Here is a 14,525-nt window from a genome sequence, read left to right on the forward strand (position 1 = left end):
ATGATATATATATATTATATTATATTGATATAAAAATTTAAAACATAAATTATTAATTTCCATTACAAGCACTTGGAAATGCTTTAAAAAAAAGAACCACGAGCAGAGGCGACAGGAACCCTGACCAGCTCAGGAGAATGACTGCTGTTATTCATTCATTCATTCACTCTCCTAATAATAAATACGCAAGAGCGTCCAGTCTGTGCCAACCCCTTTGACAAGTGCTGTGGAAGATTGAGAGAGCCCGCCCTCAGGAAGGACAGCCTCATAGGGCAGGCAGGCCACAGACACTCACCTCTCTGAAACCCGAGTGCGCTAATGACAGGAAAGACAGCACAAGTGCTGCGCTTGAGAAGAGAAAAAGCCAGCAACTCGGCTGGAAGTTTCACGGATACTTGACAGAGTAGGTGATATTTGAAGGGACGCTTGGCCAGAAACAAAGGGGAAGCTGTTGCAAGGAAGGGAACCGGAGGAGCTAAGGGACAGCGGCAGCAAGTCCTGGGAGGACTGGAGGTCCCGCTGGATGAGAGCCGCTGCTCTCAGGTGCGGCTCCCAGACCAGCAGCACCGTGGAGAGCAGGTTAGGAATGCAAACTCTCAGGCCCCACCCTGGACCCACTGAATCAGGCATTCACCTGGTAGGGCCCAGAAATCTGGGTTTTAACAAGCCCTCCAGGTGATTCTGATTTCAGATTCGTGCTCCAATTGGAGCATGCCCTGCATAGAAGGAGAGGAGAAGTGGAAGTCAAAGGACATTTAAATACATAATTTATAATTTATTTAATGCTCTGTCTCATTCCAAAAATGAGGTGGGAAATGACAATGTACGAAATTTTGATATTGTATTCAGTAAGCAGGGGACTAGGCATGGCAGGAAAAGGGCTGGGCTCGCATAACTCACTAAGTGTCAGAAGCAGAATTTGGACGGACTCCCCAACCAGAAAGAAAGGAGGGCCGAGGGCAGAGGAGAACTTGGGCAGGGTGTGACCTGCCGTTTCTATCTCTCTATTCCCCGCCCTTTGTAAGTCATGCCCCTTAAGGGGGTTAATGTTCAAGGACTCTTTCCCTAAGTCAGAGAATGTGCAAGAGAGATTGTCTTGTCTTCCATTACAGTGAAAAACTGAGAAGAGCTCGCTCTGCCAAAAGAAACTAGTGCTTTAAAAATGCCAGCGGTTTCCGTGATTGTGTCATAATTCTCAGTTTACAGAAGGGTTAAATGGTGATGCTAATACCTAAGGTTATATTTCCCTTCAAAAAAGATATTCACTTGTTAAATGTGAAACATTTTTTTTTTCTCTTTCAGAGCCAAAGACTCTGTCAAACACTTTCATGTTGAATATACCGGATATTCATTTAAATTTGGCTTTAATGAATTCCCATCTTTGAAGGATTTTGTCAAGCATTTTGCAAATCAGCCTTTGATTGGAAGCGAGACAGGTAAGCTACGAACAGCTGGTGACTGGACCTAGGAGACCTTGTTTCAGGATGGAGGAGGGACAAGCCGATTTCAATTAAATAGCTGTCACTTTCATTGAATTATGTGCATATGATTTGCAATTGGTTATGTTTAGAAACAATTTTTTCCAATTACTGTGCCATATGCTACATTAATAAATTATATATATATGTTTCAGTATTTCAGCATTATCTTCAAGAGAAAACAATATACTTCGTACAAAGTAGATAGTTTTCTCAGAATGAGTTATTTAGTGGCTTGATTAAAAGCACACAATTTCTTTAAAATGACCTATTCATTTTATAATGATGTGTACAATAAACAAAGAAAGAACAAAAGCAAGGACAACTTTTTGATTCCTCATAATTTTCCGTATGGGCAGTTTGCATATCAGGGAGCCCCATAAACGATAATCTTGAGCATTTTTTAAATAAAATTCATACTTAAATTTCCACAAAGATCACTGAATATTGAAGATATTGACCAGAAATTGCTCTCCTGAGCAGTTCCTTCATTTCATCGTAAAATTCTGTCTCTCTTGTCTTGGTTTCTTGTAAGTTTGTAAACTGGACTTAAGTATGGACTCAAGAGCAGAACATTTGAATTTTCCTGTTTGAGTGGTTAGAGCCAAACTTGAAAATTCAAACTAAAAAACAAACAAAACAAAAAACACACTATCTTGGTATTTGAATTATCATTTGTCTATACTATTTGAATAAAGTAAGTAAAAGATCACCCCTATATTTGTGATATAGAATCATAATTTTTTATGCCCCTAAATGATGATAATTCTCAGTTAATCAAAAGCTGAGCAATTCCAAGAACCTGTGGCACAAGAGGAACTCAAGACCTAACACAGCTGGTATGGAGAATTTGTGCATACTCGTTTTCCTAGTAAACAGGGCCAGTGGGCTTTTTGTTAACTTCAGTGTGGTGGGAAGAGATGCCACCACCGGCTTTTCCTTTTCTGCCATTTCTGTGGCCTGGATAAACCCTGATATGAATCATACAGTGTCGAGTGTAGATGAAAAATCACAGTGGAAATACGAAATCATTGCCTTACTTTAACCGACCACACGAGGCTATAATAGAATATTCCAAACTACAAAATTGAAGCTGTAATTTTTTTTTCTGAAAATTACTTCACCATTTAACCAGCAGTAGTTCTCATAAACAAAGGCAGGTGGGGATGTACTTATTTCCATTGCTACTTTGGCCTTGGCAAGCATATCAATTTCTCAAATCCCTTCACATCAGACTTATTTCCTACTTGTGTACAACCCTACACACAACTTTGTTCAGTTCTTGGTCACTGGCAGTGGAGAAGAGATTTTTGAAGCCAAGGACTTTGTTTGGTTTACCTCTATTTTTGTCCTTCCCCATGTCCGCCAGGTCCTGGTATAGTGCGTGGCACTTTGAGTGAATGAATGAATGACTATGAGTAGGAATTCTTTGTAGCCTTCAAAGCCATTACAATTGTTATCTTCCAGCCTCCTCTTCTTTATTCAAGAAAAGTCAGCTCTTTTCTTTTAAACTCTCCTCCTAGACTCTATTTTCAATTCCTTTGGTCATTCTCTGTGCTTCTTCCTGGACTTTCTCCAAGTTAGAAAAAAGGTACGTATTCTTCCCAGCAACAGGTTTCAAAACACTTTAAGATCAATGCGAACACAGTGCTTTCTGATTGAACCTTTCTGGCACTGACCCAATCACCAGGCAAGAGGCTCAACTAAGACTGCTCCAAAGTAAAGGCTCCTTGACATTGATTTTGGGACAACGTTAAGCTTCCCTGTAAATACATTAACCTAACTAAAGAAGGTTGAAGATTAATGCATTAGGGATTGTAAGGATTTATAATCCTGACTCCTACAATAGTTTCCTCCAAAGCTAAAGCTTGCCATATCATTGTCATTACTATAATTATTTTATCTATTGTAATAAAACTCAGGAAACTAAGATTTTTATCCTCTCCACTGCATCTCCTCTGTTCTATTCATTATCCAACCTGGAATTTGTTGCTGTTTGAACCCCTGCTACAGGCCCCTGGTGCTGATGGATATGTACTTGACTTCCTAGCTTCCAGCCCTTGAATTAGATTCCACTAACTCTAAGAAATATTCCTCTTATCTGTCCCAGCCACATGAAGGCAAAGCCACCGAGGCTGGGAACGAGGGGCAAAACCCATGACAGAGTGTTCCAATTTTGCCCCTCCGGGAGTAATAGGCCTCAGGAAACAAGATAGCATGCTGAAGTCATGATGACTCTCAAGCCCAGAAGGTCCTCAGAAGCCACAGAGTCAGCACAGTGACCTATGAATAATGGTGAATGGAAACCGGGATGCCACCCACTAAAAATAGGTCTCTTCCTATTCATTTAAGAATTGGCTCCCGGCGATCAGGAGACCTCCTGGTTGATGATTCCTTGTTCACCACCAGATGAAGTGCAAATTGTTCTTAAAGTTTTTGTTTAATTAAAGATCACCAGGGGAAGCATTTGCCTGCGCTCTGGTCCTGCCAGGGTTCTCACCTCCAAATCCCCAGAATGGGAAGGACTACAATTGGGTATTTCAGGCCACTTCTCTCAGCCCAGACCCCATTCAGGCCAGCCTCACCCAGCAGTGCCTGGACAGTGAGTTTATTTAAGAGAGACTTTCTCACCCTCATCCACTGGCAGGGATGGCATTACCTCTGAGGGCAACAGGGAAGACCTCCAAACCACCAACAACCTTGTACTTTCGCATTACAATTATACATAATTAATGTCTTCAGTAGAGGGAAACCCAGAACACTTGGTTCTGGGTCATAAGAAAATATTTGCACTCAGGATAGGTAAAAGTGTTAACCTAAGGGATAAATGCTGTTTTGCGACATCTCTTCTCCTATTCTATTCCTGTTCTCTACTCATTAAACTCTCAGGATTTCTGTTTCCTAATCTGAAGAATGAAGATTTCCTAAAAAAGATCTAAGCCTCCTGACAATCTTAAGATGCTGCTATTATAATCTCCCCTTTCCCTGCTATAATGTGCATTTACTCTGTCCAATGTCCATTAAAGTCTCTGTTCACTTTAGTTTCTCCTTATTAATACCCATGCACACTCTTACGATGTTTCTAATTCTCAAAACCCAATTGTTTCCCAAGTATATTGTAGAGACATACAATGTCCCCTCTCACTTCATTGTCCTCAATGGCCCTTTTATCTTCTAACGTATTGTATAATTCACTTTTTAAAAAAAACTCTTTGGGGGCTGGCCGGTGGCGCAAGCGGTTCAATGCACGCTCCGCTGCGTTCGGCCGGGATTAGCTAGCTCAGATCCGGGTGCGCACCGACGCACCTCTTGATAAGCGTCCCAGCAGTTAAGCACTGCTGTGGTGGCGTCCCATATAAAGTAGAGGAAGATGGGCACGGATGTTAGCCCAGGGCCAGTCTTCCTCAGCAAAAAAAAGAGGAGGATTGGCAGATGTTAGCACCGGGCTGATCATCCTCACACACACACACAAAAAATTCTTTGCACTAGTATGTAAACTCTATGAGAGAAGGATTTTTTCAGTTTTGTTTTCTGATATGTCCCAGCACCTAAAAGAATAAATGCTAATAATGATCGACAGCATTACATTCTGGGTGTCCCATTACCAACACCTGCATCGCAGCTCACGTGTCAACACTGCCGCCAGTGAGGTTCTGACAGTTGATCTTTACTTCTGAAGTTGATACAAAGCATAACTTGAAATAACTTTGTGTTGTATGTATGCTCAGTAATGAATAAATTCAGAATTTGCCTTTCATTTGTAATAGTAAGACGTTATATAAAACTTCTCTTCATATTTGTACATGGCTTCTAAATTCAACTCCAGTAGACTTGGAAATTTGAGACTTTTTTTTATTAGTGTGGATATTTGGTCCATTATTAATTTTTACTGTATCCTCTTACAATTAGCTAAGTTTCATACATATTGTCTTGAAAATGTAGACAACATTTATCTTTATACGTAAATGTCCAAATATTACTGGAACAGAAATTACCTTTTGTTTCTATTGCAATACTTTTGTATGTGAAATTGTCATACACGATTTATCATGAGAATTACTGTGTTGTGACTTTAATCATCTCACCAGCATGAAAAATCATGATGTAAGTCAAGTGTGGTGGCTGTGTTTACCCTTTATAGTCATTGGCTCCCAGTTTTGAAGATCCTATCTGGTTCTTTCGTAAATGTCATATTTCCACTTCTCTTTTTGTTTTAATGTGGGGATTCCCAACCTCTTGCTAGTTGCTACAGTTATTATTATTTTATTTTGTGATACCAGCCATTTTACTCAAGTGGCATTTTAAAACAATTAAGTTAAAATTAATTTTAATTTGAGAATTGTGTGATGTTGCTGAAAATAATTGGAATTTTGCCAAGCCACAACCAGGAATCACTTCTTTAGTTTATGTTTGCAAAAAATATAAATTTTCTTGTTTGTAATGAGGTGTGTTTGAAAAGGAAAAAAGCAGGCAAGAAAGAGAATGAAACCAACATTTGTGGAGTATTTACTGAGTTCCAGGCATTCTATTAGATGTTTTCACATTTATCAAATTATTATTTAATCTTCTGAACCACCCACAGCAATGTATAACGTGGGCCCATTTTCAAATAAGGAAATCAAAACTCAGAGAATTTAAGTTACTTGCCCAAGTTTGCACAGCTAGGAAACATCAGAGCTGAGACTGGAATCCAGGCCATCCTAGTCTGAAGCATAGGTGCTTCCCATTCATCTTGCTGTCCTCTGACATTGGCCTCACGGTGACACTGCGGACGGTACTGCCACAGCACAGCATGGCCATAAATGGATGGGGTGGGAAGAGTCCTTGCCACACCGGTGGAATAGAGTGTTTGTGGGATGCAGCAGGGCTACAATACGTTTTTCGGTCCTGTCCCTCTGTCTCTTCCACAAAGTCTATAATAATATTTTTGGTATGTGATGTGAAGCCATTGTTCTACAGAATGTGAATCAATTTGAACTTCTGTCTTTGTATTTATTGCTGTTCTTATTTTATTTACATGAATTGCCATTTGAAAAATTATACTAGACAAATCTTAAAACATAAAAAGGCTGATTAGAAAACATCCCCCAAGTATGTAGGCCCATCTCATTCATGTCTCTCAGGAGACATATAAAAAAGCCTATGTGAATACAATAAGGTAAAATCAAATTTGAAGTTTAAATGAGAAGGTGGAGGAAGAGGAAAATGAGACACAAAGATAAAATGACATCAGGGGTAAAGTATTTCAAGTGAATATCGTACGTTGACAGGAAACAGGACCCACATTTGGTTCCTAAGTGTCCCAGTATTTCTTGCCCCTCAGTTGAGCCAGCCTGTTTAACTAGATTCACAGACTGTTAGAATGGGAAGGCAGCTCAGAGACCATTTAATTTCTCCTTCACAAATGAAGAAAATGAGACCTGGTGAGAAAGGTTGAGGCAAAACTCACATTTCCTTTCCTCCTAAAGAATCCATTTCTTCATATTTTGGCTTATAAATATGATCTCTTGCCCAGAATAGATCAAGTACAACATTTCACATGCCATAGAGAGTTTCCATGGTGGTGACTACACCAAGGCTGAGAATAACATGTGGTATAATGAGTAAACACACGAACTCCCAGGTCAACTGCAGTCTCCGCCATTCACCAGCTGCGTCCTCAGTCAGGTTATGTCACATCTCTGAGCTTCACTTTCACCATCTTATGAAATTGAGCTGATAGTATAATAGTTCACACCTTAATAGTTCATGACTTGCTGTGAAGATTGAATGGGATTAGGCATGTAAGACATTTAGAATGATTCTTGGCACGGCATAAATAATCATTATTGTTATTTAATGAAGCCCTTTTATGGTAATTCATTTCATCATTTTATACACAAGAGCGGTACATTTTGGGGTATATCATGAAGAGTTAATTTAGGGACAACCGAATTTGTATTTATCAAATGTATATGATGTCTTCTTCAAATTTTAAGCCAGTTCCATGGTGAATTCATATGACAGGTAGAATCAAGTGACTACTCCAAAAAGAGTGACCTGACTTGACTTCGATATTTTAGCAGAATCTTCTCCTGCCCTGGCTAACTGCTTCTCCTACCTCAGTGTCTTTCTCCCTGTGAGACTGGAAATGGAATAGTAAAGCCCCTTTGTATGTAAATGAACATGGTTTCACCAGCACCATTTTATGATGGTTAAATCCATTTGCAGAGCAGGTTGCAAAGAAGAAAGGAGAAAGATCTTGAATATTCCCATAAACCCCCTTAGAAAGCTACTTCCTATTGGCAGAAGGAGATAGAGGAACTCTCCATGCGTAAGCCCATTGTAAAGCTTGTTTTCTGAACCTGAGGGCAATAAGGAAACATGGATGGATGTGATCTTATTTTAATTTAATTTAACAAATATACATTGAGTGCCAGCTGTGAGCTGGGCACTGTTAGCCACTGACAATACAGTGATGAACCAGCTATCATCCTCGCCCTCAAACATCTTACCATCTATGTGGGAAACCTGATGGGTAAGCACTAGCTTTAGTGCTTAAAATGAATGTTCTAAACGGAAGTTTCCAGTTCAGAAGCTACGAGTGCCCTGCGCTACACTCTATTTCAGACAACAAATAAAGGCCTGAGGCCTGAGACTGTTCTTATTCTTTCTCTGAATTCCTGCTGGAATCCAAGATCAGGACCCCTCCAACGCGACCTCATCCCATTACAGAGTGGGTGTCCTGTAAGTCACAGCTCAGCCAAAGTAAACCGAAATGCCTGCCCCAGTCCTGCTCTGACCACCTCAAAAATGCACCTCCCCCGAGCGCTTCTGAAACCAGGTTTCATGTCAAAGGCAGGAAACAGCAGTCTCCTTCGTATAGTTCAGAAACTGAAGTGAGACTTGCAGCCAGGTTTCCAAGACCTGTGGTTGCAGGTCTTCCTCTCTCCTCCCTTTACCAGCGCCTGCCCTCCTGTTGCCTTTCATCTGAATCTTCCAACCAAGTCCTGGAGTTCAGGTGGCCTGACTGTCACTAACCTGGAGCTCCTCTCCTATGGAGCCGAGGCACTACCTGGGACCTTGGGTGGAAATTATGAGTCTGTGGTGGCTACAGTAGATAAGTGTCTTTTGATTGCAAATGATGGAAACCAACCCTGGCTAGCTGAATCGAAAAAAAAAAGAGGGGTACGGGAAAAGAAGTAGAATTTTTGGAAGAATATTAGTGTTCCCTCCCAGAATTTAAAGGCAAGCTGACCAGCAAGAGATGACAAGGAATCAGGCCAGTGATCATGGCAATTCTGAAGCTTTCAGCAAATTGAAATGCCTGCCCCAGTCCTGCTCTGATCACCTTGAAAATGCACCTCCCCCGAGCATTTCTGAAACCAGGTTTCATGTCAAAGGCAGGAAACAGCAGTCTTTCTTATGTAGTTCAGAAACTGAAGTTAGTGGCCCTTCTGTCCACTTAGAGAAATAACTAAGTAGATCCCCCGGGAAGCAAGTCCAGTGAGTGTGGGCGAGGTGAGGTGTTTGCAGGGGAGGCTCAGGTCTGTGGGGATCTCCCTCTGTGTATGAGGGTGGGACAGTCTCTACAGAAGGGGAAATAATTTTGAAGCCTACCAGCTGTGCCAAGGAGTCTATGTATTGGCCCTTTCTTGGGCAGAATGATCAGCTAAGGAGCCCTGTTTTTTTTTAGGAGACCAGATTTTTATCAGTGGGAGTTATCATTTTACAAGTAGTTTGTCATTTTCTTCATTCCACCACTCAGTCTAGCCTCATTCATGGTATTGCTAATTAAAACTAATCTACAGTCATTTCTACTTTCCTGATTGACTCAATGTCATTTATCTCAGTTTAGCTTTTGTTGGTTAAATTTTAGAAGAGGTTCTGAGACAGAATTTGGGCCCCCCATGGAGATTTGGCGAGTGTACTTGAAGTTGTTGTTCTGTCCTTGCCCCAGGCCAGGGTGGGTGTGGACCTGGGAGGCTGGTCCATCCCAGGCTCTTTCCTGCCTTAAACCTGAATTACTGTGGTACCCATTCATTCATTCATTCATTCATTCATCGAGACTTCATTATTTGAGAAACTCTATCAGGAGGTGGGAATAGAAAGATAAACTTGGCACCATACCTGCTCTGAAGGGCTCACCGGGTTTGGAAACGCACGTGCTGGGAAGGCAATGGCTTTATAACACCAAGTGGTTACAGCACTGCAGCTCAGGCAGCAATCACACCCCCCACTCCACCCCCTGCCCAAAGATTGTTACACGGCAGCATACCTGGCCCCTGCCTATGGCTATGCTTATCTCCCAGGGATGGACACTGTGGCGGTCATGATAATGGCCCCCCAAAGATGACCTCATCTTTCCCCAGACCTATGAGTATGGTATGTCATGTGGCAAGAGAGATTAAGTCTGCAGCCAGAATTAAGATTACTAATCAACTGACTTTGGGATGGGGAGAGTAGCCTGGATTGTCCAGGTGGGCCCATTGTAATCACAAGGGTCCTTACAAGGGAAAGACGGAGGTGGAAGAGAGAGAACCAGAGAGAGGGCAGCATGAGAAGGACTTGACCCGCTGTTGCTGTCTTTGAAGATGGAGGAAGGGGCCACCAGTCAAGGAATGCAGGCAGCGTCTAGAAGCTAGAAAAGGCCAAGGAATGGATTCTTCCCTAGAGACTCCAGAAGGAAAGCAGCCCTGCCAACACCTTGGTTTTAGCCCAGTGAGACCCATTTCAGACTTCTGACCTCCAGAACTGTAAGATAATAAATTTGAGTTGAGTCACGGAGTTTGTGGCAATTTGTTACAGTGGCAGGAAACTAGTACCAGGAGGGGTGTGCCTGGTTGTACGTGCAAAGACAGAGGCGAGACTAGGTGCATCTTCCTAGATCAGCATTTAAAACGTTATTTTCATATTAAGCATATGGAATAGGATGAAAATTTAGCATCAACTTTGAAGATAAAACACAAGATTTCAAATTTTTTCTAATTTGTGAGCTGCTTTGAGCCCTAGGCTCCAGTCTCCTTCTCCTCCCCTGTCAGAGGGGAGTGTTTAAGAGGCACCGATTTACTTAGCACTGTAGCCAGTGATGACTAGACGGCTGCCATTTTAGTCTTAGCAGAATGTTACACATGTGTTTTTTAACTTAACATTTTAAAATCCACGTTCTCAAAGATGAGATCGTTGGAATTTCACTTAAGGATTTAAAAATACTCTATATCAAAGCATAACATCATCTAAGATTTTTACAACCCTTTCACAAACCTTTTGATTTGGCGCTTGAGACAGCCTGGTGAAGAGAGGGCAGGCCCTCTCACTTGTCAGAGGAGGAAACAGAGCTCAGCGTGGCCGTCCAGGGCCAGTGGGGACTGAGCGGCAGGGTGGCTCCTCCCGTGATGCCCGGTGACTGCAGCGTCTGCCATGCTGCAACTGTGTTCACACAGCCCCTGAGCCTGCACAACGGCTGCTCTTGATTCAGTCGTCGCTGCTTTCGTTGTGACTGTAAAACTGTAACTGGCCCCTCGTCCCAATATGACTGGGTCTGTTCTCCTGAAAGGGTCGTGTTCACAAAAGAGCACTGGCAATGCACAGGAGCAGGACCGGGCTTCCGGTAACTGCAAAGCCATTTTTCATTCTGATCCCAATGCTACCGACATGAATGGGATGCAGAAAGAGGATGAGGCCAGAGGCCCCCAGCCTTCTCCGGGGCTGAGACAGACCCTCTCTGGGCTTTTCTCAACGCTCCTCTCCACTTCACAGCAGTGTGTTATCCGGGCCCAGGTACCAGAAGCCACGGCTCTGTTTTCACAGTTAGTACATAGTGCGCACTCAGGCCCCGTAGAAAGGTTTTGTTTCATTTGTAGGTTTATCATTATTATTAAGGGTTTTTTGACTGTAGTGGAGGTACTTCTCCTTCCTCATTGTCTCTCTCTTACTCCACTTTAAGGTCCATTCTTTCTATAATCTTTCAAATGTCTCCCCTGATCACCCACATAAAATACCACCTGCTCCCAACCCCACCCTTTCTGCTTTCTCTTCTTGTACCTTGCTCTCTTAGTTTTTCATAACACTTCTCTCACCTGACATACTGTATTTTTTCAAATGTTTTATGTCTCCTATACTGTAAAAGCAGATGCTATACCTTCTTTGTTTGCTTTGGTCTCCCAGAGCCTAGACAAGTGCCTGGCACATAGCAGAGCTCAGTAAATCTTTGTTGAGTGAATTACTGAATTCTTTACATCTCCCTGGTGTCTGGTACAATCCGGGGCCTGCCATATAAAAGACTCTAGTAAAATAAAAAGCAAGAAGCCATGGCAAGGAGGGAAAAAAACCTTAGCTTACTTTTTTGTAGTCAAGGTTTCTAGTTTCTGATTGACTGATTGGCGAAAGGAAGGATACAGAAGGGAGAAATGTCAGAAGTGTTGAGTCAGAACTGCTCTCAGCCGTCTGAGTGACGTGCCCAAGCCCCCAAGCCCGGCCCCTGGACTGAGCCCTTTTCCTGCCTGGACTCTCTCCCCCAGATGGAAGTGAAGGCAGTCACACACGGACACCAGCCTGTTCACACCATGTCCACTTAAGATAAGCAAAGGCCTCGTTTAGTTTAGTTTGTGAATCGGGTGCTAGGAGACCGTGGGGAGAACGCTGCGAGTCCTGCTTTGAGATCCACTGATTTGTTACAAGTTTGTTCTGAAACCAGTAAGAAAGAAGGGCAGTGGACTAAACCCTCCTATACCCCAGGGGATTTGCTGGGTTTTGTTTTCATGGCTTTCGTAAAGCCTACCTGGAAAACTTCCCGTTATTGCTTAAGGTCTAGATCAATGTCGCCATATCTATGAAAGCTTTTCTGAGTGTCCATAGAAGGGTTCTTCAGGATCCCCGGGTGCCACCAGCATGCTCGTTCACATCACTGACATTGGTCCCATCACCCTGTTCATTTCAGTGACTGTCCATTCAGGGATACCGATTGCTAGTTCTGTCTGAGCACCACGAGGCCGGAACTCATCTCATGATTTTACATCTCCAGTGTCTGGCACACGGTTGGTACTTGATACAGGCTGAGAAAAGGAGCAGGTGAATGCATGTGCAACACGAGACTTAGTCTAGTGGCAGCTACCTGGTGGTTAGCGTTTAGACCTTCTTTCTGGGGAGACCATTTGACTGTGTTTTTCTGTCTTCATTCAGGCACTCTGATTGTTCTGAAACATCCCTATCCACGAAAAGTGGAGGAACCTTCCATCTATGAATCCGTCCGGGTTCACACAGCAATGCAGACAGGAAGAACAGAAGACGACCTGGTGCCCACTGCGCCTTCCGTAAGTGGCCGTCAATCTGAGCACAGCTCTCTCACTAGCTAAGAGTGGTAATGTGCAATAAGAGTTATACCCTTTTTAAAGTGTGTTTGTTCACATAAAAATTCTAACTTGGGATATAAAACCTGGACAGGAATGTAAAGTTTGACGCCTATCACTCAGTTCATCTGGTCCAGGGAAAATCGTAAAAAAATACATGATTGTGATAGGATTTTAAATACTTAGAAAATGGCAGTTAAATCTCCATCCTTACCTAGCCAAACAAGTTCATGGTAGAGTGGGCAAGAGATGTTTAAGTTCACATAGTTGGCTACGCTGTTATTCTTCGACAAGTTTCTCCAATGAAGAAAAATATTTTCTTTTATATTTCAACTGTCTACAGAAGAAAAATATTCTCCACCTTTCCTATAAACCCTCAGGATGTTATTTTTCCCCTTACTGAATGAAGGGTCAGCCCAACCAGGACTCTCGTGCTCCTGAGTCCATTTCTGTTTGTTCTGTGAGCTGTGACTCTGCGAAGATTCCTCGCCAGCACCCTCTTCCCTTCCTTATGCTCGAGGCTCCTCTATTCTTTTTCTCTTCCTTGTTTGCCGAATCCTCCTGGTATAAGACATCTGGACAACACGCAAGTGCCATATCAAGAACTAATTCTAGACAGCAACCATTACACTTGAAAAATAACCACTTGAAGATATTCAGCTACAAATTATATTAAAACATGCGTGACCTTTCTGTCTCTGGAGTACTTTTTCTACCCTGCTACCAGAGAGACCTTTCTCAACAAGCATATTTGCCATGTGACCTCCCTGCTTGAACTTCCGTGGAGCCCGCTGTCTTCTTGGCCACCTGGCCCCTCTGGCCTCTCTGGCCTCACCTCCAGCTGCTCTCACGCTCACACTGCGGAACCTGCCTCTGTCAACGTGCATTTCTCGGGCTGTGCTCCCTGCATCACCTGCAACGCTCCCACCACTGCTTCCCCTCATCCTTTAAGACTTGTGTCAGGGATCAATATCTTCCAGGAAGCCTTCCTGGACCCCTCCTGGCTCCCTGTAAAATGCCCCACTTCTGTGCTCCCAGGCACCCTCTGCTTGCCTTTCTTCTGGGATCGTCACGCTGGAGGCTAACTACCCGCACGTGTGTCTGCCCTCCCCAACGGCGGACACAACTCAGGACAGGAATCACAGCTCGTCTTTGTAACTTCACAGCCTACCCAGGTTCATGACATTTACATTTCTGTTACTATGCTACATTACTCAAAAACAAAAATCCTGGAAATTGGTTGAGAGAATTATTTTAGCTTTGTTGGAGTTGGAGGAGGAAGCATCAGACCTCAGAACTAGAGAAATTTAGGGAAGCAAGACAATAAATAGTCCCAAGTCAGAACGGACCAAAGAACAAATCAAGACCCACACTCTAACCAATTCTCTGTTTCCCAGCGGACCGACCCTTCATGACTGTCCTGTCTGTGCTTCCCCACCCCACACCAATCTCTTCAACTTCTTCTCCATCTGCACTCTCAGTTGAACTTCCCGCCCTCCTGTTACACGTCCCCTAAACCTCTCCTCTCAGCTCAGTGAACCACACCCCACCGCTTGTGTCCTTTATCAAAAGTAAATGCAGGTGACACCGACTTTGTAGAGTTGGTGTGAGCATGAGATGTAGCGTACTTAGGTAGAAATAGACCTCTTTAGACCAAATTTTGGAAGCCTTATGACTTCCCTTCTTTGCTCGCTCCAGGCATCAGATGGATTCACCTGCC

General features: G+C 43.0%; 1 protein-coding gene across 1 annotated transcript in view; it reads left to right on the top strand.

The window, feature by feature from the left end:
- DAPP1 (dual adaptor of phosphotyrosine and 3-phosphoinositides 1) overlaps positions 1-14,525 on the top strand; it is a 49,381-nt gene that overhangs the window by 21,334 nt on the left and 13,522 nt on the right. The window contains exons 3-4 of the mRNA XM_004430994.3: positions 1,303-1,436; positions 12,639-12,769. Coding sequence (XP_004431051.1) covers positions 1,303-1,436; positions 12,639-12,769 — 265 coding nt within the window. The remainder of the gene's footprint in view (positions 1-1,302; positions 1,437-12,638; positions 12,770-14,525) is intronic.

Source organism: Ceratotherium simum, chromosome 8 (genome assembly GCF_057802395.1).
Source record: "Ceratotherium simum simum isolate JZ-2026a chromosome 8, ASM5780239v1, whole genome shotgun sequence".
Classification (NCBI taxonomy): domain Eukaryota; kingdom Metazoa; phylum Chordata; class Mammalia; order Perissodactyla; family Rhinocerotidae; genus Ceratotherium; species Ceratotherium simum.